General features: G+C 41.1%; 2 protein-coding genes across 23 annotated transcripts in view; one reads left to right on the forward strand and one right to left on the reverse strand.

Moving 5' to 3' along the window:
- LOC127054628 (uncharacterized) overlaps positions 1 to 24,627 on the forward strand; it is a 600,194-nt gene that overhangs the window by 322,227 nt on the left and 253,340 nt on the right. The gene's annotated exons all lie outside the window — the stretch shown is intronic.
- The window catches only part of ROBO2 (roundabout guidance receptor 2), a 1,593,247-nt gene that overhangs the window by 89,766 nt on the left and 1,478,854 nt on the right, over positions 1 to 24,627 (reverse strand). For all 22 annotated transcript variants that reach the window (XM_050956226.1, XM_050956216.1, XM_050956330.1 and 19 more), the window contains 4 exons: positions 18,033 to 18,114; positions 17,138 to 17,303; positions 14,695 to 14,861; positions 7,822 to 7,943 (listed from right to left, as the gene is read on the reverse strand). In XM_050956226.1, the coding sequence (XP_050812183.1) occupies positions 7,822 to 7,943; positions 14,695 to 14,861; positions 17,138 to 17,303; positions 18,033 to 18,114 (537 nt within the window). The remainder of the gene's footprint in view (positions 1 to 7,821; positions 7,944 to 14,694; positions 14,862 to 17,137; positions 17,304 to 18,032; positions 18,115 to 24,627) is intronic.

Genomic DNA, 24,627 nt, shown 5'->3' on the forward strand with positions numbered 1-24,627 from the left:
TATTTCCTCTTCAGGGATCAATGCACCTCAGCAAGTATTTGCAATGACACCGGGCAACTTTTCCAAAACAGAGCAGGGTTTATTAGTCAACTGGAAAACAGCACTGGGAAGCCCCTACGTTAGTATAGAGAAGCAAATGTGAAGATAGAGTTCAGACTGGCCAACATCAGGGCTCTACCCAGTAAAGCTGCTGTGGAATCCATTTTGGCTGCCTGTCTCTCTGTCCCTTTATCTCTTGTTCCAGAGATGAATGTTTCTTGTATCTCTTTGATCTCAGCTCCTAACACAGCCACCAGGTTCCCTTCTCCTTCATTCTACCACTTGAGATCTTTGCTTGGCTTCCCTGAAGAGAGGTGAGGGAAAAAATCTCCTTCCTCTTGGCTACTGGATAGCTAGATGTGAAAGTCCGGACAACTGGAGTTCCAATTGCCTTTCCAGATCATTAATTGATACGATCAGTTTCAGACAGTCCTTTAACATCCCATTCATACAACCCCAGACAGATACAGATACCTTGTGGCTCTGGCTCTGATCCAAGGGCAGCTTTTTAACCATTTTTACCAACATGATAGTAATCCCTAGTCCAGTAAATCACTGCCATGCTTATCATTCATAGATGTATTGCAGAAAATTCCAACTTTGTCACACATGGGAATGTGAAATTCAGTTTCCACAAGTACTTGTGCCTGTGACATTAAGATTTGCTTTATGCAAATATTTGTGCCACTACAACTCCATTACTTAAAATGTTTACAGGAAGAGACATAAATCTGACTCCTCACAGCCTCAGTTAGGCACATCATGTCCTACATTTCCTTAATATGGCCCCTATTTTACTGTTAACTCTGCATAGACAGACCCCAGTGCCTATATAGAGCCCTACTGAAGACTTTAGAAGTCTGAAGGATTCATCTGCATGAAGCTCATAGTAGGATCAGGTCTAAGATGTTTTCTTATAACAATCCTGACTCAAAATGTTAAAGATGTGCATGCAGATTCCCTGTAATTTCACGCTCTTTTTGACAACCAAAGGAAATAAACAGTTTAAACAATAACAAAAGAAAAATTTTGGAAAGATAATGTTCCCTATTCACCCATCTGTAATAATAAAACCTAGCAGAAAGCTAAAAAATACTGCCAGGTACACTGATTCCTTTGTTTAAAGTTTTCATTTCCAAGTTTTCTCCAATACAAGTTCTCCTTTAAGTCCCACAGAATCATAGAAATATAGGGCTAGAAAGGACTTCGAGAAGTTATCTAGTCCATCCACCTGAGCTGAGGCAGGACCAAGTATACCCACACCATCCTAGACAGCGGTTTGTCTAACCTGTTCTTAAAGACCTCTCAAGCTGGGGATTCCACAATCTCCCTTAGAAGCCTATTCCAGAACTTAACTGCCCTTGCTTTTGGATGCTTTACAGATGGAGCCGGTAAGCTTTTGTCAAGGGTACCTATCCCCTACAATATCCTGTTTTCAATTGCTTATAATATTGCCAAACTCTATGAATTTCTTCATATCAGATGTCTGACTCAAACTGAAGTTTTTGGAAAGTTTCAGCTAAAATGGTTCAGCTGTTTCCAAGAACGAGATTAGGAAAAAAATACATTCCTTTGCTCATGTTAAAAAATTCATACAAATGCTTATTTGAGAACTTCCAATCCCGTCTTCACACAATGCACAGTAAAGCTGTGGAACTCATTGCCAAGGGGATGTTGTGAAGGCCAAAACTGTAACGGGGTTCAAACAAGAATTAGATACATTCATGGAACATAAGTCCATCAACAGCTATTAGCCAAGATGGTTAGGGATGCAAGCCGTCCTCTGGGTGTCCCTAATTTCTGATTGCCAGAAGCTGAGAGTGGACGACAGGAAAAGATCACTTGATGATTGCCTTTTCTGGTCATTCCCCCTGGAGCACCTGGCTTTGGCCAGTCAGAAGACAGGATAGTGAATCAGATGGACAATTGGTCTGCCCAGTATGGCCGTTCTCATGAAGCAGGGATTTGAACATTTGGCAGAGAGGTAAGTTACTCTGATTTTAGGGAACTGCCTTTCACTGTTCTTATAAAAAAATAAAACAAAAAGACCAACCCAAGTTTGGCCAATTTTTAAGAATTCAAAAAAAAATCTCAGCATGTACATAGGCAGTAAAACTTCTTAGAGATTGGCAGCTAAGTTCTCTGACAATGCCAACTGTACTCAGCACTGTACAATCTTTCCCACCTCCTAGCTGCTGACAAGACCATGGGTGCCCACCCTCACAGGGCAACTGAACATACTATAACCCAGAACTACAGAGCAGAGTAGGACTTTCCCTGAAATTGGGCTTCCTGTCTGGCAGGGGCTGCAGTGGCACTAGCCACAGGAATGGAGAGCAGAGAGAGACTGACTGTCTTTTGCTCTCAATGCTCTCTCTATTGCAGGCTGTATGGAACAGATGGAGGAAGGCAGAGGTGTACAGAGTGTTTGTGGGGAGAGGGGGTTGAAATGGATAGAGAGGGGTGGAGGAAACAGAGAGTGGTGAGGATAAAATGAGGAGGCGGGCACGAGCCATTGGGGGACATAGTAGTGGTTGACTGGAGCAGAGAGGAAAGGGATGTATTGGAGAGTATATACATAAGTAGAGGGGAAGGGGGACTGGAGTAGAGGGGAATGAAGGGTAGGAGCCAGGATGGTGAGATAAATAGGAGAAGAGAGAGAGGGAGGCGGGTAGGAGCCAGAGCAGAGTCGGGCAGTCACCAGGGCACAGAGCGTGCGATAGATGCAGAGGAGAAAGAGGGCAGGAGCTGGGGGCAGGGAAGAGAGGGTAGATAGTTGTAAAGAGGAAAGGTGGAAGGAGGTGGTTGGTATCAGAGGATTGATTGGAGAGGGAGTGGGGTTAAAGAAAGCTGAATATTGCCCTGGGGATTCGGATTATATCTGTGTCTCTGCCACAGAGCTCCTTTGTGATGTTGGAGAGGTACCTTACCCGAATTTTCACAGTTGGCCTCCACCAGCATGTTCCTCAATTTCTGGGTGCCCAAACAACCACACATGGGGCCAGATTTGTAGAAGTGCTGAACCCTCACAACTAACACTGAAGTCAACTGGAGCTGTACCTTGAATGTATAAAGATTACATACACTTTGAAAAATCAGGTACCAGGTGTTTCAAGTTGAGCACCCAAAGTTAGTGGACACTTGATAATTCTGGCATTGATATCTTTTGTGTCTCAGTTCCCCATGTATATAATGGAGATAAAGATACCATCTAATCTTACAGGCATGTTTTGAAAATAAATTAATTAACTCTTGTGAAGCACTCAGATACTATGGTGAGAGCACTACAGCAGCACCCAGGAGGAAATTAATAATTCTGTATTTGGTATAGAGTTTGGATGGTGTGCATTAAATAAAGCTTGGGGGCATTCTTTGAATAAAGAAGATAAAAAGAAATATTGAACAACTACCCATTCGCTGAATGAAGCAGGGGGTCCTGTGGAAAAAATACTATGTGACCATGTAGTTAAAGACTGTATAGGGGGAAAAGTAAGTTGTAATGGTAACCTTAATAGTGCCATTACCTAATTTTGAGGGCTTAATTTTGCTATTTCAGACTCCTTTTGACATAGATATTTGGAGGCAATATTATAGCCAATACATATACCTCTACCCTGATAAAACTCTGCCCTCGGGAGCCAAAAAATCTTACTACATTATAGGTGAAACCGCATTATATCGAACTTGCTTTGATCCACCAGAGTGCGCAGCCCCCCTCTCCCCCGGAGAGCTGCTTTACCACGTTATATCCTAATTTGTGTTATATCAGGTCGCATTATATTGGGGTAGAGGTGTATATATAAAGTTTGCAAATCACAGAGTTATTATTTCTGGAAAATATTTCTGGAATTTCAAGTCCTGATTTGGAACAGAGGAGACAATTTCAGAATAATTTTAAAAATCTGTAACAACAGAACCCAAAGAAGGGAAGTGGCTGATGCCAGTTTGCCAGCCATCATAGAATATTAGGGTTGGAAGGGATCTCAAGAGATCAACCTGCTGCTCAAAGCAGGACAAATCCCCAAATGGCCCCCTCAAAGATTGAGCTCACAACCCTGGGTTTAGCAGACCAGTGCTCAAACCACTGAGCTCTCCCCATCAGAATGATGGAAAGGCATCTAGGTGATTTGTCACCTAGCAAAGCGTTTGAATTTCAAACAGGAATTTCCAGAAGGGAAAGAGTCACATCATTCTTCTGACATCTGTCTCCTTTTGGATGCTAGCTATGCTGGAGTTTATGCCACATTAATAAAGCTGGCTTTACTCTCTGGATAGTGTGGTTGCTATCACAGAGACTGTGGTTAATTAAATGGTTTTGTCCTGATTGCTAGAAACTTTCTAATTAGCAGCGCTAACTTCCTCTTCCCTCCCCAGTCTCTTCCTTCTTCAGGGAAATTCTGATGTATCATTGGTGGGTAGCGTGTGCTTGTTAGATGGTGTAGGGTCACTGCTTTTCACATCAAGGGATCTAGCAAAAAAAGCTGATATTATAAACCATAACAATTTATATTTTCCTTATGAAAAACAGGGTAGGCACAAATGTGAGAGTTTGTTCATGTTATTTAATCTCTTCCTGGTGGAAAGAATGAGTGTGTCTGGATCAAACTGTGCACTCCATTTTGTATTCTGAAGCTCTATTTTACTAGGACCTCCATTTTGTATTATTTGATGAACACATCTAACCTTGCCCAAGGCAAGCCTATTTAAATGCATTCCTGATAGCTATCCTGCCCAGGAAAGGCTCTTGACACTTCACTGAAGGACTGTCACAGAGATGCCAAGGGGACTACAAACTGGGGCTATCAACTTTGAATGATTCTTAACTATTGACCCACCTCCATGGAACAAAGGGTTTTCTGCACCAGTGCCTTACTGAGGGAGGGGCTGGAGCTTTTCAGCTAAGCACGTGGCAAAAGGAGACAGAGACTGTATTTAAGAAGAGCTGCTGCTCTGAGTTGGAGACCAACCATCGCCACATGTAAGCAGAACTGGCTGAAGAGAGAGAGAGAGCAGGAGAGACTCTGCCCAGACTGAAATGCTAACAGACTTCAGATTTACAGAAGAGGTGAGGCTCTTACATGATGAGGGTGTGTCTGAGGATATTTGTTGTTCTTCATACTAATATCTGTAAATTTCTAGAACAGTGGTTCCCAAACTTGTTCCGCCACTTGTGCAGGGAAAGCCCCTGGCGGGCTGGGCTGGTTTGTGTACTGGCTGCATCCGCAGGTTCGGCCGATCATGGCTCCCAGTGGCCGCAGTTTGTTGCTCCAGGCCAATGTGGGCTGCAGGAAGCGGTGCAGGCCGAGTGACATACTGGCCGCCACTTCCAGCAGGTCCCATTGGCCTGGAGCAGTGAATCGCAGCCGCTGGGAGCCGCGATCAGCTGAACCTGCGGACACGGCAGGTACACAAACTGGCCTGGCCCGCCAGGGGCTTTCCCTGCACAAGCGGCAGAACACGTTTGGGAACCACTGTTCTAGAGTAAAAGTGCATGGTCAAGAAATTTCTTTGCTAAGACCCTGTTCCTTGCTTTACAGCCATGTTGTCCCTGAAGGCTTTGGACTAGGAGCCCAGTGTGACCACATCATCAGTGAAGCTCTGGGGGAAGCAGTGTAACCACTTGAGGGTTTCATGAGGAGGAGCTCTGGGGGAATCCAGTGTGGCTGGACTGCAAAGTTCCACATCCCAAAGAAGGATGTCAGAAAAAGTCTGAGCCTCAAAAAGCCCCTTACAGAGCCAGAGCTGAGAATAGTGACTAGACTCTGACCAGACCCAATTGTCTTTGATGTAGATCAGACCTCTTCAACTGGATCCATTTCCAACAGATTGATGACCATACAACCTGGTCCAGCGCACCTCTGTAATATCTGGTTCCATGGATCATATGCATGAAGGTACTAACTGCCTGTTTAGGGATAAATTCTGTCCCTATGCCATTCAAGAGTAGCAGGGCTTGTTACAAAGCCATTATGTGAGGACTGGAGATAAATGGGTTTCCTCATTCTCAGTCTTTGAGATGCAGTGAAATATTTCCTATAGTCCTCTGAAAAAGGAAAGTCAATGAACTCCTCATTCTATTCCAAGCCTGCCTCTGTCCAGCCCCAAATCTGTCTGAACAGGGATGTGGTATGAGTAGGGCCCTACTAAATTCATGGTCCACTTTGGTCAATTTCATGGTCATAGGATTTGAAAAATTGTAAATTTCATAATTTCAGCTATTTAAATCCAAAATTTCAGTGTTATAATTGTGGGGGTCCTGATCGAAAAAGGATTTTTGGGGAGGAGTGGGGTGTTGTAAGCTTATTGTATAGGGGGTTACAGTATTGCTACTCTTACTCCTGTGCTGCTGCTGGCATCGGTACTGCCTTCAGAGCTGGGCAGCCGGACAATAGCCACCACCCGCCAGCAACCCAGTTCTGAAGGCAGGGCAGAAGTAAGAGTGGCAATATCGTGACCTTCCTAAAATAGCCTTGCCACACACACACACACACCTCCAACCCCCCTGTCTGCAACCCCTTTTTGAATCAGGACCAGTTTGAGAAATGCTGGTCTCCTCTGTGAAATCTGTATAGTACAGGGTAAAAGCACTCAGAAGACCAGATTTCACAGAGGAAGAAAATATTTCATGATCCATGATGCATTTTTCATGGCTGTGAATTTGATAGGACCTAGGTCTGAGTCCCCACCAAGCCAGGCTCTGTTGTACAAAGGCAATAAGCCTTACATCGGTGCTGCAAAATTCACCACACACCCTCTCCCTCGCTCCAACACATATATACAGTTCTCATCTTCAGTCCCCTCTTCTCTTTTATAGTCTACACGACTCATTAGCTGCTGGCTGTAGTGACACTGCATGTGTAAACAAAAAATACTGTGCCCTGGATCCCTGCAGCAGCATATATAAAATAATCATTCAAGCCCTGTGCACTGATGGCACTGCTGTGGTGCTTAGTCCACTCTCCCTGATCTGGTATTCCCCTCCACAGGGTAACTGCCTGAAGAAGAAAGCACTCATTTGTGGTGTGTAGTGCCCTAGAAAATTTCTGCTTCTATGGTTACAAATCCCTTTCTTGAAGTGCCAGGAAAAGAAATGTAGCATTTTGAAAGCTACATACTATAAACTTAGTCCTCGGGAGCTCTAACCCTATAGTTTGACCTCTTAAACAGAGATGTTGTAGGTAATGTCAAAGAGATTCGGGCCTTCCATAAACCATCAGGTGAAGTTAGAGCTTGTGCTATAGAATAAAATACCATTACATACTTAGACCGTGCATGCACATCTGTCCACAAGTGCCTTGTAGGAAGATCATTATTGCAAGGAAAGGGCACCAGGCAATGGGATATTGTGGCAGGAGGTCCCCACGGATTGAAGTAGAGAGAGATTATGAAAACATCAATTTATCCTTAATTCTGATACTTAATTTTGCTTATTACACTTAGTTTACACATTGAAGACTAGTGTAAGCATCAGTCACATTTTTGCATTGTCGGTTAAGACACATTCTGCTAAAAAGATCTTCTTTGTCAGTCAGTTAACATGCTTTGTGCTACATGTGAAGCTTCTGAACCTGACTGACTTTAACAAAGACATATAGACACAATGAAAGAGAGAAAGAAAGAAAGAATCCATTCCTTTAGCACATTGTTCATTGTCTGTACAATGTTAGCTTATCTGGCCACTTGTACTAAGGTCAGACTAGGATTTTTCAGGGACAAGAATTGCAGGGACAAGTAAACAAGATTAAAGCTGTCAATGAAAGGTAGCAATTAGAAAAGTCTTACTGTCCAGGTGACTTGAACTGTAGTGGGTGTCAGCACAACAGGATTATGTAGCCGTACAATGACGTCTCCTAACTCTTTCTGGACTTGCCTGTGATCCACTCCTTGTGCTGGTGGGCTGATATCTGCCAGGCCAACCACAGACACAAAATGATTATTTTAATAAGGAGCCTCACTTGTATCATGAATTCATTAGGAGGACTGACAAATGTAATGTACTGGGTTACAATAGTATTAGTTTGTATCACTTTCAAAAACAATGCAGCAGATTAGATTAACCTATGAACGCTGAAAAGCACCAAGTAAACATTCACTGCCATAAACAAACACCACATGTTCTATTACTTAGGCAATTAGAAAATGTTCCTCTCTAGCCCAAACAGTCATTGAAAACATTTTTTTTCCCTAGCAGTTAGTAAGTGATTGGTGAGATGCCATATTCACATGCTTTGAAATATTCAGATGATAATAGTCTTGATGTGCCAGTGTGCCTGCAAATCTAGAGCACAAGAAGTTTGTATAATCTAAGCAAATGATATTGCAGAAGCTGAATATGTACATTTGCTTGTTTTTAAACTGTGTATGTTACACTCATTATGCTTCTTCAAATTTTCCCTCCTTTTCAATATGTATTACAAGTTCCTTTCCTTTTCAGTTTGATAAAATTAGAGTTAGAAAGTGAGAGAAGACAGGGAACCATACTAAAAATAGCAATTTCCTATTATTTAAGACTATTCCACTATAGAAAATTTATACATTTTCCAGCTGTTCATGTCTGAAAATGGGATAAATTTGTGAGGTCACATTGCCCCTTCTCACATAAAAAAAGACAAGGGAGAAAAACTCCACAAGGATTATCTTGCAGAGATTAGACCAAATCATGCTTTCAGCAGGAGGGTGGGGATGAAAAACATGGATTTCCCCACCTAAAACCAGGTAGGTTTCAGTGGCGCTGTGTAAAGCCAGGGCAATCTGTGTGGAGGCTCCATCCCACCACAGCAATCTGGCTCTGCTCCCTGGCAACAGTGGCCCTCAAGAATTTCCGTAGCGCTATGTGGAAAAAGTTATGCAACCTGAAATTGTATTGTCTTTTCTGTGTGTGGCCTCAAAATGTGAATCCCTCTAGTCTTGCCTCTGGTCTACCCACTCATTCCCCATCCTGTTCACATTTACTCTGAGCCTACCCATCTGCATCCCATGACCACCTGGGGAAGGACCTGAAGAGGGGACTGAATCACCCTTCTGCTCAGAGAAGTGGCTTTCTATGCGTGGATCTAGTGCGTGGTGAACTGGCTCCCTAGTATGCAGCACTTTGAGAAACACTTCTCTGTCTCAATGTTTTCAAAATGCCATATATTCAAATGTTGGGCCTCATGTTCTTCTCCACAACATAGCATGGAGGGGAGCAAGTCAGCATAGAAACCTCCGTAGGGCTATGGAAGGAGTAGTGCACCTTCACCACATTCTTCCCAAACTTGCCCTTGGAAAGAACTGAGGATCCCTCCCAACAGGCGCACTAGTACTCTGGGGAGCTTGAGGTGTTATTCTGGGTTAAGAGTCAGAGAGGAGCCACTGAACATGGTACATGTCTGTCTGCACACCACAGAATTCCCAGTGGAAATCCATGTAGGACTTACTGCTACTGGAAACCATCAGTAACTCCCTTGGTGTCTGCTTTCCTCCCTGAACGGCAGGGAGTTGGGGCACAGGCAAGGTGCTCAGATTCAATTACTTCACAAGAGTTGTGTTCATAGAGGAGAAAGAGGGTCCAGAGGCCTGCTACAAAGCGGATGAGCATACATGAGTTCTACTCAGATTTCACAGATGATCCACTGGAGCCATTGGTTTCATTGACCACACTTACTTCCCCATATATGCTGCTGCAAACTCTTCACCTCATAAAGGGAAGACTCAAACAAGGTGACATCTCTTCTGTCTGATGGGTATGGGAGAGTAATATGTGGCCCTTTGTTCTCTTAACAGGAAAAACATTATGTAAAGTAGAGATAATACTGCTCTTCAGAAAAAAAAACATTCAAAGCATGTATCGAATACTTCAGTCCTCAGGATTTAGATAAAAATATAGTTTTCATAGTCCAGATTTCAGCTTCATATTTCAAGCAATATTATGGGTTTTGATTCACCAAAGAGACACTATCTATACAGGCTTTCTATTGACTTTCAAATGTGTGAAGTGAGTCTATGGGCCTCCCAAAGGGAATATAATCCAAATATGGAAACGTTAGCAATGGTACAGAATTGGTGTGCTCAGCAAAATATGCCTATTCAAAGTGAGTGAAAAAGAAAAAGACAGACGGATATTAAGATAAATCTATAACAGAGCAACTCAGACTTGTTTATTGAAAGATAACTTATACTAACTACAAAACAATTTTATACTGGGTATAAAATAATTCCCATAGCTACCCATGATTAAATCTTAGAAAATATTATCTACCAATGGTACAGAACCAACAGCGTGCTACGATTATATCCCCTTTGGGAGGGAAAAATATATTGTGTATACAGTGTGTATTTTTTTTAATATGGACAAATGTCCATAAGCTAAAAAAAGTTACTAATTAGAGCTACAGTGGGATATCACCACTACACCAAACACAAGAGCCTACATGTGTTAGTGTTAGCCATGTGATTAATTGCATTTTGCATGCAACTTTAACTTCCATATCAGCATTCTGCCCACTTATCCATCTTCCCAAGGTCTGCATTCTAAATGTCTAGCAACTTCAGATAGCTGCATTTTTCAAAATCAACCTGAATGAGAAATATGTCCTTCTCTCCCAGAATTACATTCACCTGATGTCCAGGGCAGGAAATAGTACGTCCAAGGCCCAGGAAGATCCCAGGATACTGTTTCTTCAAATCATGCCATTATTAGGTATAGAAAATGTTCTTTAGATTTCTAAAATTACGTTCCTCTGCCACTGAACCCTATGTCATTGGATTCATGGCACTAAGCATATGTGTCTTTATAGATGAGGGAAGTGAAATACGGTGCCAATAAATATTTCTGTCTGAAACATGTTCAAATATTTTCTGAAAAATACCTAGCTGATCCTAAATAAAATCCTTTCCAACTCATAAGGCAGCTTTTCCAAACTCATTCCAATATAACTTTTTTAATCAAACCACACCATAGGATGTGGGTATAATTATTCTGGAGCAGTCTTTGTGCATGTGATTTTCATGTAAACTTGTTTAACAGATTTTTCTGTCCTACGCAGAGTAGTGCACTGACCTACAAGATGCTACTCATTTGTATATAAAGCTTAGAACAGACGTGGGCAAACTACGGCCTGCGGGCCACATCCAGAAGAGGAAGAGGAGGCAGTTGGATGGAGTGGAGGTTCTGGGGGAACGGTCAGGAGATGGGGAACAGGGAGGGTTGGGAGTGGGAGTCTCAGGGGGCCTGTCAGGGGCCAAGGATATGGATAGGGGTCTGGAGGGCAGTCAGGGGACAGGGAGTGGGGGGGGGCAATTAGGAGTGGGGGGTCCTGAGATCCCACCACCTATCCATCCCACCCCTTATCCAACCTGGGGCAGGTGGTCAGGGGATGAGGAGCAGAGAGCAGTTGGATGTGGGGTGAGAGTCCCAAGGGGGCTGTCAGGGGGCGAGGGTATGGATAGGGGCTGGGGCAGTCAGGGGACAGGGAGCAGGGGGATTGGATGGGAGGGCGAGGGTCTTGGGAGGGGGCGGTCAGGGGACAAGGAGTGGGGGGGGGTTGGATGGGCTGGGGATTCTGAGAGTGCAGTCATGGGGCAGAAGTGGGAGGGGGCGGATAGGGAGCAAGGGCCAGGCTGTTTGGGGAGGCACAGCCTTCCCTACCCAGCCCTCCATACAGTTGCACAATCCTGATGTGGCCCTTGGTCCAAAAAGATTGCCTACCCCCGCTATAGAAGAATACTGTGTGATATTCTGTTGTATTATTTGTGAAATTAGGTGTGACTGTGTTATGAAAAATTACCCTAGAGTCACAAAGGGGCAGAGTTAGATTGTATGGGCAACCTTACTGTAGTCATTGATTGATTTCAACTGATTAATTGTACATTTTTAATGCTTTCTTAACCTATTTTTAAAAGGAATTTCCTAGGCTTTATGATGAAAAAAATAGAAAATAAAAATGTCATAATGTGCAACTATTGGCTAGATGTGATTGGACTGTTCCATGCCACATGGCTAAGAGAATCTGCCAGTGGGAGCTACTCTCCTGCAAATCTTAGGAGCTTCACAGTCCCTATCATGCTAGAGGAGAAACCCTGCCCTAGTGGAACTTATCCTAGAAGGAGATCTGATAACTAGTGCAGGTGAGAGGCTACATTTCTGTACTTCTTAGCAGGCTCACAGCTAGAGACACTTTTGGCTGGTTGGATGAGCTTGGGAAAGGGAGTTTGGGATAGGGGAGGGTGGCACAGGAGCCAGGGGAGCCACTGAAACTGAAACTTTGTTCACTTATGCAAAACACTGTTCATGACATTGAAAAACTTGGTGCTGGCCACAGAGAAGTTAGACCAGAGCAGGGTAGTCCAGGAAGGAGAGAACAGATCAGACCCAACCCACTCTGAAAGGTATGGCAATTGGGGTTGCCCGGCAATAAGATATACCAGATTAGAGACCACCTGACAGAAGCCAAACAACAATATGGTGTTTGAGTGCTCCTCAGAATAGGAAGGCCAGCCTCAAGTTGTGTTTGCTAGACATCTTCTGCGTGACCAACATGCCAGCGAGAACCATGTATTTATTTGGAAGTTACAAAGGACTTTATTAGAGTATGACCTCGACAACTAGTAGCTCCCAATGAACCTAGTATGTTTGGAAGTGTTTTATTTAGAGTTTATTATTTCAATATTATTCAAGGGTCTTTCTGAATATATGGTTATTAAACATACAAGCAATCAGTAGTGCTCTTAATGGCTTGAGGAATTCTTGCTCAGTGTAAGGATTTGCAATCTAATGGTATGAATTTGCCCAGTATACCCTGCATGTTATTTGCCATATTTTTATTTCATGAAACCAAATTTTAAGACATAAAAGTTATCATGGATACCTGTTGTGAATTAATATAATGTACCATTGCTTTAATTGCCTCTTTACTTTGCAATGGCTAGTATGAACAGGCTTTTTACTGCATGTCAGCTTCCTTTGTGAGTCTGAGTTGAATCCAAGCATTATTAGAAATCACATCAAAACATTATGCTAATTGTCAATTGATATTATGATTTAATTCTACTAAATGGTAAGGTATCAAAGAGCTATACATACTCTACATGTTGCACCATGTGTGGCTGGCGAACAGTTTGTGAAAATGGAAACTACAACACGTCCTGAAGCTAATGAAAAGAATTATTTTTGCTGAAATCAAATCTCTTGTCAGTGTAAGATGTAAAGATGTGGAATGAGAGTTCTAAAGAGCTAGATTGTGCTATGAGCATGGAGCTTAAAGTCAGGGCTGGTGCAGAGCCGCACATCCCTAGAGGAACTGATGGAAAGCGTAGTGCTTTGAAAAGCAGAATCCCACCTGGAATCTCCTTGATGCAGTGGGAGTGGGGAGCAAAAATTTGCAACAGACCTTTAAAAACCAAGCCTCTGCCCATTCCTCATCTGTTATCACCCATCCCTGCCCCTTTGCAGAGAGGACCCTAGAGTCTCCTACCAGTGCTGTGGCTACTACTCTGGGTGACTCTGCAGGGGTGGAGATGCTGTGCACACCCTCCTTGCCTCAATGCACAACCATACAAGGCAAGGAAAAGACCTTTCTGTAAATGAATTGTAGGAGATTACTCTGACTCATCCGTGAACAGGAATAAGTCTGAGTAAACAATTGTTCATAACTGTTTTCCAATCTGTTCAATGAAGAGTTATGCTGTGGGGTGCAGAATTTGGTCAATGCATTGACACAGCTATGCCACACTCTGTGCTCCACCGAGAAGCGTGTCCATTTTCACCATATTCATTTAGACTGAGCATAGAGAGAGTAAATTGGGTATAAAACAACCGTTCTGGTTTGTCAGCATTTCACACCCTTTTTGTACAGGTGTAAGAAATGAGAAGCAATGGAGGATCAGACCATCTTCATCTAATTGCACTAGCTGTCCTACAGTTGAGAAGTCCTATTTAGGCCATCCTTTTTAGTTTAGTATTCAGTAGATGAATGCAGAGAACATAAAATACACACGTGTCTCAGAATATCTTTTAAAATAATTCTGAGCATGAGTTAGATTCACACTGATTCTCTGCAAAAATATTGGGCCAGACTGATTCATACACTCTGGCTGCTTTGTGCCACTCTGGTGATGAAATCTAGCTGTAGACCTGGCTTTTATCTTTGTATCATACTTATATGTCCCCCATTAACATAGTGTTTAGTTCCTCATGATCTTGAACATATGTATCCTCACAAAAACCCTCTAAGGAAGGGAAGTGCTACTATCCCCGTTTTACAGATGGTGAACTGAGGCCCAGAGAGACTAAGGGCCAAATTTGTTAAGGTATTAAGGCACCTAAAGATGCAGATAGGAATCTAGTGGAACCCAATGTGAGTTGGGCGTCTAGATGCTTTTGAAAATTCCACTAGCCATCTATCTTCATCTTTAGGCACTTCAAACCTTTACAGATCTGGCCTTAAGTGACTTGTCTAAGGTTATACAAAAAGCCTGTAGTGCAGGAGGGAATTAAACTGGGGTTTACAGGTTGAGGTGGGTTTACAGTGTTTTGAGTTACCAGTGTGGTGCAAAGCAGCTAAACTAAACTGGCTCAATTTTCAGAGATTTCCCACCCTTCTTTCTATTATCAAGTAATTCAAGCAGAAGTCCTGGATACAACTGGAGATCATGTGAACAATTAATGATTGACATTACCTTGTGTGCGGACAGGATCTGACATAGGGCTGGGGTCACTCAGACCTTGTGAGTTGATTGCTCTCACCATAAACAGGTAGATTGTATTGGGTCGCAATCCTCTTAAAGTGTAGAGTGTTGTCTTTACATGATTAGCAACTGTTTGCCAGCTATTGCTCACAGATTGGCTGCAATGAAAAAAAACATGGTTGAAGACTACAAATTAAAGCAAAAAGAAATCATACAAATACAGAATTGGAAGGGTCCCTGATAGTCCAGTTCCCTGCACTGATGCAGGACTAAGTTTATCTAGGCCATCTCTGATGGGTGTTTGTCGAACCTGTTCCAAAACTTCCACTGACAAAGATTTTACAATCTCCCTAGGTAATTTGGTCCAGTGCTTAACTATCCTTACAATTAGGAAGTTTTTCCTAATGTCTGAATCTTTATTGCTGCAATTTAAGCCCATTACTTCTTATCCTTTCCTCAGTGATTAAGAAGAACAATTCATCACCCTCCTCTTTATAACAAACTTTTACATACTGGGGAGAGAAAGGATTTGAAAAAGAAGTTGGGTTTCATTTCCTTTCCAAGGTTAACCGCTGGGGAAAAAAATAACAAGATCAATTAAAAAAAAATGAAACAGTTCTGCTGGTTTTAGTTAATTCATAAAGAGAGTAGACCACATTATGAAACAAAACAATAGTACCATAAAAATATTTCAGCACTGCTGAAGTGAAAGCCTTTCCTAATACATTGTAGCCCACTAAAATAAATACGTGCAAAATGAACAGATATAGAAAAGTGGAAAAGTAAATTTGAATGATAAATGGGGCCCTCTTGAACAAATGTATGAAAATAACAAACCTCTTAAAAGAATAAGTTTCTATACTACAGGGTAAATTATGCAAATAAATTGTCTTGCTAAAAGAATGTGTTCTCCTTGAATTAAATCCATATGTAAAATTACTTTTGATGCTTTCGAAAACACATCTGTAAACGAAAAATACATGAATATATTTTCCTGTGCTTATGTTTTCAGCTGGACTGTCCTATAAACAGAATATAGCACTTGCATCTGTAATGATCTCAAGTGTGATTGTTAAAAACAGCCCCCTGTGAATATATGGTGATTTTCACAGTCATCAGCGGGATGTCACTGCAGCTTATGTAAAGATAAACTGAAACTTTTGCTAAGGATAAAGAGAGGATTTCATTTCATAGCTGTCGTTTGTATATTATTCATTAGAAAGTTCAACTGTCTTTTCCATTTGGGCTTATTAAAGGTAGTCACTATTTTCATATAAGTCAAAAGACATACTGGAAGTTACCATTTTTATGGAAAACAATTATTTGCATATTTTAGAAATGGCACATAGATATTTATGTAGAAGGATGAGTAGTCATCATTGTAGCCTTTTGAGCTGTTACTGTACATATTTTAGATGACCATAGACTACCATACTAACTAAAAGGAAAAATATATTTACTCCTTTTCTTTCACTTTAAGACTCTGATTCAGGAAGGTCCTTAAACATGACTCTAATTTGAAGCACACAAGTAACCCATTGATTTAAGTAACTTGCTGAATTGTGACCTAAGGGCTCAGTCCTGCAAAATACTGTGCACACCTGTGAGGTGCTCAGCTCCTCAGCTCTGATCAACTTCAGACTTGTAGGATCAAGCTCTAAATGATCAGATGTTTGTTTTTTAAATGATATATTTTATTCCATATGGTATCATACTAGAATTTCAAAAGGTGTTTTTGTTTGTTTGTTTTTGTTTTTGTTTTTAGGTTCTGCTTTAAGACTAAACATCCCAACATGTTCAAGGTTTAGGGAATTCTATTATTAACTTTTTTTTTTTAATCTGTTTTGACCAACCCTAATTAAACTACCTCCTCTCATGCTGTCCAATTTGAATGTCAACATTCTCATTTGAAACCCTCAGTGATGATCAGGATTAAAAATAATAATAATAATGGAGATATCCTATCTCCCAGAACTGGAAGGGACCTTGAAAAGTCATTGAGTCCAGCCCCCTGCCTTCACTAGCAGAACCAAGTACTGATTTTGCCCCAGATCCCTAAGCGGTCCCCTCAAGAACTGAACTCACAACCCTAGGCTTAGCAGGACAATGCTCAAACTACTGAGCTATCCCTCTCCAGAAATTAAGAAAAAAGTAACAGATCAGTGAATGCATAGTCAAGCTATACTTTTGCTGACCTGAAGAAATAGTCTAGTGCTTGTCTAAAAGTTCTGTTAAGAAATAAGTGGTTAATAATAAAAAGGAGAAATTCTTGAAGATTAAGAATGAACCCCATGCCATCAAAGATAAGGCCTTTAGTGAGTTAATTGAATTTGCAGATGTCCACACAGGTACCATCATACCAGGAGCATAGTTAACACTAGGGTTAAAACAAAATTAGAAAGGAAAGCGATTAGAAGTAGAAATTTTCACATACCTAAAAGCTTCAATGATATATGCACTAGCTGGTAAGTTTCCAGGTGTGCCTGGCTGCCAGGACAAGGTGACACTGTTCTTAGTAACATCAGTGACCTGGGGTTTGGATGGTGGCCCAGGAAGGTCATTCAAATCATAATTTTTACTGATTGTTGCTCCACCAGACTCTGTAAGGGGTAAATAAAAAAATAGTTAACTTTTATCCTTGACTGCACAATTTGATTTAAAAAAAGGAGAGCAAAAATAAAAAACTATACAAATAATGTATGATAGTCAGCACAATGGCCCCAGCGCTTACTGACCTAACTTAACAATAACAACAGAGAGTTAGGTTTACATTTAGAGGTTTATGTTACTGGATGATTGGCTGTCAGTTGTTATAGAAACTTTTGCTCATAAAAGAAACCAAAGAAAGCAACGACAATAGAGAAAAGGGAGGGGAGGAGGCAGACAGCCTAGTCTACTTTATTTATTTTCTAATAGCTGGAATAGATTCACCTAAAATGTCAACACATCAGTCAATAGAAGGCATGAGAAAACCCCCAATCCTACAAAAGGATCTCCAGTTAGGTAGAGTCTTTCACCTCACATGAAGCCCCAGTGACTTCAGTGGGATTCTTCAGGGCCATAAGGGCCTTTCTGCATGGAAACAGTTAGTTTGTTGGTACTCCACTTTAGACTAGATATAGCTCTCCAACGTACCTTGATACTAATACAACTGGTTGTACCATCAATGGAGATTTAGAGATAATAATACCATAATCTAAGTCATGTGAAGATATCCAGCCTTTCTACCAAAAAATATAGTAGTCTCAGTCCTGGTTCCCTTTAAAACACATCTGCTATAATACAGTGAACACAAGCCAAGAGAACAACAAGCCTCTGACATGATTTACCTGTCACCTCTAGCACAGCGCTCCAGGATGTCTCCCCACTTGAACTTGTGGCCACACATGTGTAAGTGCCAGTGTCAGATATCTAGTCATACAAAAATGGTTAAGAGCATTTTTGACAAATCTTTAACATAAGGTGGCATAATTCTCTCAATTTTTTTCTGAATATTTCTTGATGTAAAATAAGAAGGACTTAACCTACATTGTACATCACTAAAGGACACCAGACATTTCTCAAATAATCATTTAATGGTGGCTTACTTTTAGCGAACTATAGTAAGATTACGTGCTCTTAATAATTTCATTCTCTTTCTTCCCCCCCGCCCATTATTCTAATTCTCATATTGTTAATGTCATTGGTAGAGGGTATGAGTATTACAGAATGGTTAATTTAAAACATGTCACCAATGTTTTTTTATATATGAAGGAAGATCTAGGTGAATTCCAGTAAAAATACAACATAACATAGATGTGACTGAAATTATAATTTAAAGTGTGTCTAAATTGAGAAATGGGTACAGATTTCACTTCTCAGAGGAGATTAAGCTTCAGTTTCATAATCCCTGCCTTGATTTACAGTTTCCAATCCCAGCAGGGTTGTCTCACCTCCTTTTATTCTTCTGTTGTAGAGGAAGTATTACTATGCAGTTTATCATGTATGGGTCTTTTTAGATGAGACTTTAAAACCAGTCCTGTCTAGTTAGTATGGATATTAAAGTTCTCATGCATAACATTTTCTAAAGGGTAAGGCTGGGTCAGTGGCCTAGGCCAAATTTCCCTCTTCCCTCTCCACTTTTATGCAGAGTGGAGTGAGCCTGTTGATGAGCTAGCAGCTACCTTCCACAGCAGAGGGGTTTCAGTGATGCTTATGTGCATTTTAGTGGCACTGTATGTCTGGGGTTTGAGAAGTGTTTTGGGATGAAAAGCATTATATTCACATAAATGATCCAGATATGCAGAGTTTATTTGGGGAAATTGTTTGTGGTCACATTGACACTATTAGAGTTATTTCCTCCCAATTCTTTTTTCATTTTTTTTTCCCATCACACTGACTGATTTCCCCTGATGTTTTGTTATTTCTCACTTTGAAGGCTAAGGAATACTATGAATGAGACCTGATGTTTGGTCTGGGGAAATTGATTGAGATCAATAGAATACCACAGTTGGCCAACAGTGTGTAGTCTACTCAGAAGCCCCCAGCCTGCTGTGTGTAAAGCATGTTAGCCTAGAGATGGAAATGGAGTGGGGAGAGTGCTGACTCTGATGATATGAGAGAAGAATTATATTCACTGGAAGACTGCATTGGAACATCTCAGTGGATATAGGGCTAAATCCAAAATGGTTTATTGGACTGTAAGGGAATAGTATGTGTGTGCTCTGAACTATATTAAATTGGAACTGAAGTCAATGTGCTCATAGCTTGATTTTCCAGGTGGCTGTTGAGGCAAATAAGCAAGATGCTCTTTACAATATCTGCTGATATATATTTTAATTGATTTTGAAGTTTATCATGTTTGAATTGTGTTGGCACTTTCTGCTTCTGACACATTATCGCTGCAGTATACTATTGTTATGGACAGGGCACGACAGGTAATTAGTGATGTAACTGTTTAATAGATTTTTATAAGCATGGCCTGAATTTTAAGAAGATTCAGCTGCCTTGACTCAGAAAGGCTCTCTGATAAAAGCTGAAATATTCAAAATGTGCCGTGGCCTGTCCCAGTGCTCTGGGCAGCGCGGCTGTAGCGCCGCCACCCACCAGTGCTCCAGGTAGTGCGATAAGGGGGCAGGGAGCAAGGGGGGGTTGGATATAGGGCAGGGGAGTTCGGGGTGATGGTCAGGGGTGTGGGTGGGGGCAGGGCAGTCAGAGGGTAGGGAACAGAGGGGTTGAATGGGGGAAGGGGTCCTGGGGGAGCAGTCGGGGGGGTCAGCTGGGGCGGTGGAGGGCAGTCAGGGCAGGGGTTCTGGGGCAGTTAGGGGACAGGGAGAACGGGTGGTTGGATGGGGTAGGTGTTCCACGGGGAAGTCAGGAATGAGAGGAGGGGTGGGATTGGGCGGTGGGGGGATGGGAAGGGGTTCCGAGGGTGATGGGGCAGGGGTCCCGGGGGGCTGTCAAAAAATGGGGGGGGTAGGATGGGGAAGGAGTCCCAGGGGGGGCTGTCAAGTGGTGAGAAGCAGAGGGGGTCAGATGGGTGTAGGGGCTGGGCCACACCTGGCTGTTTGGGGAGGCACAGCCTCCCTTAACAGGCCCTCCATACAATTTCAGAAACCTAATGTGGCCCTCAGGGCAAAAAGTTTGCCCATCCCTGTTCTACATAGTTTGTGGATCAGCCACCCCCTCCCAATGACTGCGGCCAACTGGCTGCTTTTAAGGACATGGAGGGAGACAACTGAAAATCTGAATATATGGATGGATTATGATCGTGTTAAGCACTTTCCCTCCTTTCCCTGGTTAACACTGGGTTTCTGGGAAAGCTATGAATAATAAGCAAGTGGCTTTTTTGGAGCAGAGGAGGAATTTTCTTGTCACCATTGACGTGGGTATGGAATTTTTTTTCACTTCCTCACAGCAGCTGGGATACTTGGCACATAGGGGAATTGTGTAGATTCACATTCAAGGTTTATCACAACTTTGGCCTGGGGTCCAGTGTGGTTGTTATTAAGCATGAGCAAGGTGATGTAGGGGCTCCAGAGTAAATATCGGCATTGAGCTAAGGAGAAGGACCATACCCATTAGATGTACTGCAATGAGTTACCTCGACATATACAGTGAACCCTTGTACGCAATAAGGGCAGTGACAATTATTTTGGTAAGATGCTAAAATCCCTATTGGTTGGTTATAGTGAAGAGGAGCTAATTGTAGCCTGCCCTGAGATTGGTCCTGTCTAAAGGACTTCAGTTCAGACTGGACTCTTTGTTGCTGTGGTAGCCTTAACAGAAGACTTTAACTCATAAAAGTTGCAGCTTCCTGTGTAAACTAGGGCTGTCAAGCGATTAAAAAAATTAATTGCGATTAATCGCGCAGTTAAACAATAATAGAATACCATTTATTTAAATATTTTTGGATGTTTTCTACATTTTCAAATATATTGATTTTAACTACAATGCAGAATAAAAAGTGTACGGTGCTCATTTTATATTTATTTTTTATTACAAATATTTGCCCTGTAAAAAAACAAAAGAAATAGTAATTTTCAATACCCATATTACAAGTACTGTTGTGCAATCTCTTTATCATGAAAGTTGAACTTACAAATGTAGAATTATGTACCAAAAAACATTCAAAAATAAAACAATGTAAAGTTTAGAGTCTACAATTCCACTCAGTCCTGCTTCTTGTTCAGATTGCTCAGACAAACAAGTTTATTTACATTGACAGGAGAAAATGCTGCCCGCTTCTTGTTTGCAATGGCTCCTGAAAGTGAGAGAAGGCATTTGCATGCTACTGTCGTTGCTGGCATTGCAAGATATTTATATGCCAGATGTGCTAAAGATTCATATGTCCCTTCATGTCAACCAACATTCCAGAGGACATGCATCCATTCTGATGATGGGTTCTGCTCAATGACGATCTAAAACAGTGCGGATCATCACATGTTCATTTTCATCATCATGACTCAGATGCCACAAGCAGAAGGTGGATTTTCTTTTTGGGTGCTTCAGGTTCTGTAGTTTCCGCACTGGAGTGTTGCACTTTTAAGACATCTGAAAGCATGCTCCATAAGTCGTCCCTCTCAGATTTGGAAGGCATTTCAGATTCTTAAACCTTGGGTCAAGTGTTGTATCTATCTTTAGAAATCTCACATTGGTACTGTCTTTGTGTTTTGTCAAATCTGCAGTGAAAGTGTTCTTAAATCTAACATGTGCTGGGTCAGCACCCAATACTACAATAACATGAAATATATGGCAGAATTGGGGTAAAACAGATCAGGAGACATACAATTCTCCCCCAAGGAGTTCAGTCACAAACTTAATTAACACATAATTTTTTTTAATGAGCATCATCAGCATGGAAGCATGTCCTCTGGAATGGTGGTCGAAGCATCAAGTGACATATAAATATTTATCATAGTTGGCACGTAAATACCTTGCAATGCCAGTTACAAAAGTGCCATGCAAACACACCTGTTCTCACTTTCAGATGGCATTGTAAATAAGAAGTGGGCAGCATTATCTCCTGTAAATGTAAACAAACTTGTTTGTCTTAGCAGTTGGCTGAACAAGAAGTAGGACTCAGTGGACTTGTATGCTATAAAGTTTTACACTCTTTTGTTTTTGAGTGCATTTATATAACAAAAAATATCTACATTTGTAAGTTGCATTTTCACAATAAAGAGATTGCACTACAGCACTTGTATGGGGTAAACTGAAAATAGTATTTCTTTTGTTTATCATTTTTACAGTGCAAATATTTGTAATCAATAATAATAGAAAGTGAGCAGTGTACACTTTGTATTCTGCACAGTAATTCAAGTCAATATATTTGAGAATGTAGAAAAACATCCAAAAATATTTAATACATTTCAATTGGGATTCTATTGTTCAACAGTGCGATTAAAACTGTGATTAATCGCGATTAACTTTTTAATCACAATCAATTTTTTTTTAGTTAATTGCATGAGTTAACTGCAATTAATCGACAACCGTAGTTTAAACCAATTTATGGTGTTGAGTTTTATGGTGTGTCTGATTCAAATAATGCATGCTACTGCACTGAGAAGGTTTAAGGTGTATCTTTCTGAGCCTTAAAGGAAAATGGGTATTAAAGAATGAGCCACTCCAGGATCAATAAAAGCTCCATGTCTTATAAAGTCACACTTAATGCCAGATTTTCCTTCCCTCTGCCAGTATTTCTTTTCTCCTTTACAAATCATGTGCTCTAACAAAGACATTAATGTGCTGGCACGATTCAACAAGTATTTTACTGTTTGTATAACTGCATGCAGGCAGGCATCCCATGAGCTTCTGCCTCATGGACACTCCACAGAAGCCCATCATCAATGCTCTGAAAGTTTGTTTGAAATCACCAAGCTCCCACCTTTAATTGCTGCTTTCTAACACTACTGGGGAATCTTGACTATTCATCCGCACTGTTTAATCCAGCTCTACAGTAAAAATGCATTAACCTTCATGGCCCAAGCCCGCCTTTAGCGCAGAGAGGGAGGATAAATTGTTTATTCAAGGAAAGCTAGCATAAATTTTTTAATAAATTCCATTTTGTTCCAAGGAGGTTAACAATTCATTTACGATCACTGATGAGATGTTGGCAGAAAACTAAATGGCTGCTCATTTCTTGTTCTTTATAGTTCTGCAGATTATCTTTTTTTCATGATCAAACTAAGTATAAGCATTAGTGCTGATGAAATTAAGTATTTCCTGAAATTATTTTTAAACAATTAATGTATAATATAACTATATTTACTTCCTGCACCGTATGTATTATATATTTGGATATCTATAATGAGTATCTCTATACTTTATATGCTATACATTAATACATATATCTACACAAAGGTTATCATTAGCAAGATAACATTTACCAACAAGATACAGCAGATTTTGTTCGTACCCTAATAAGACATAGTTTTATCTCAGATATCAACATGTTAAATTGTTGGTAAATTTAGCCTTTTGAATGCCAACTACTCTGTGAGAGTATAGATATATCAAAGAATCAATCCTTTATCCGTGATCTGCACAGCAGCATAAAGTAGCCAGAAAGCTACTTTAAATGAGCGACTGAGGATTACCCCATGCCACCTGGCTCCTATTGCTTCCCATAGAGGGCATTCCCCAAGTGGGGAAGGAACAGGTTGGAGCACACAGTACATGCTGAGACCACTGCAACAGGCATAACTTAGATCCACCACATGTATCTGATTCCAGAATTGAGCCTGCGTATGCAAACAAAACTACACTTTGTCACTTCATTCAGGGTTATTTATTTTGTTTTATTTTATTTTTGCTTTCTTATAAAGCCTTGTAAACATCAGATTTTGAACACAGTCCTCATTTATTTAAAAAAGGAGTGCCAATCTGCATGTATAAGGATCACAGGCATGACTACAGGCTGCAGGAATGGACTCAATTATATTAGAAAATGGCCTATGAATTAAATTCTAAGTCTCCTTTGGAAAATAAACCTGCTTCAAACAGATAATGTTTTTATTTTATCTTATTTTAGATAAAAAGTCATTTAAAATGTTTGAGGCGATCAAAGGAACCAGAATTTCATTTCAGATCAAATCTCATATTGACAACTTTTCATTTTGTCTCTTCTCCCTTCTAAAATTCAGGGCATCTGATTTTCACATATCTCAAAACCACACTGGCCAGACAGTGTTCCATGCCCTGTGCCAAAGACGGATGAAATATTACCCTAACCAAGCAGCAGGGGAAACACCAATACACATAGCACAGAACCAGCGTAGCCAGCTGCAGGGTATCTCCTTCTTCCAGGCCCTCATGTAGTGGATCTGGTAGGGGAGGGAGTAGCCAAAGTCTGGCTGCAGTCTAGGAATCCTTGGCTGCGGTAACATCTCCAGGGAGACAATTATCAGCTGGAACAAATGAGGCTGCTCTGACTTGCAACTTTGA

Source organism: Gopherus flavomarginatus, chromosome 1 (assembly GCF_025201925.1).
Source record: "Gopherus flavomarginatus isolate rGopFla2 chromosome 1, rGopFla2.mat.asm, whole genome shotgun sequence".
Classification (NCBI taxonomy): Eukaryota; Metazoa; Chordata; order Testudines; family Testudinidae; genus Gopherus; species Gopherus flavomarginatus.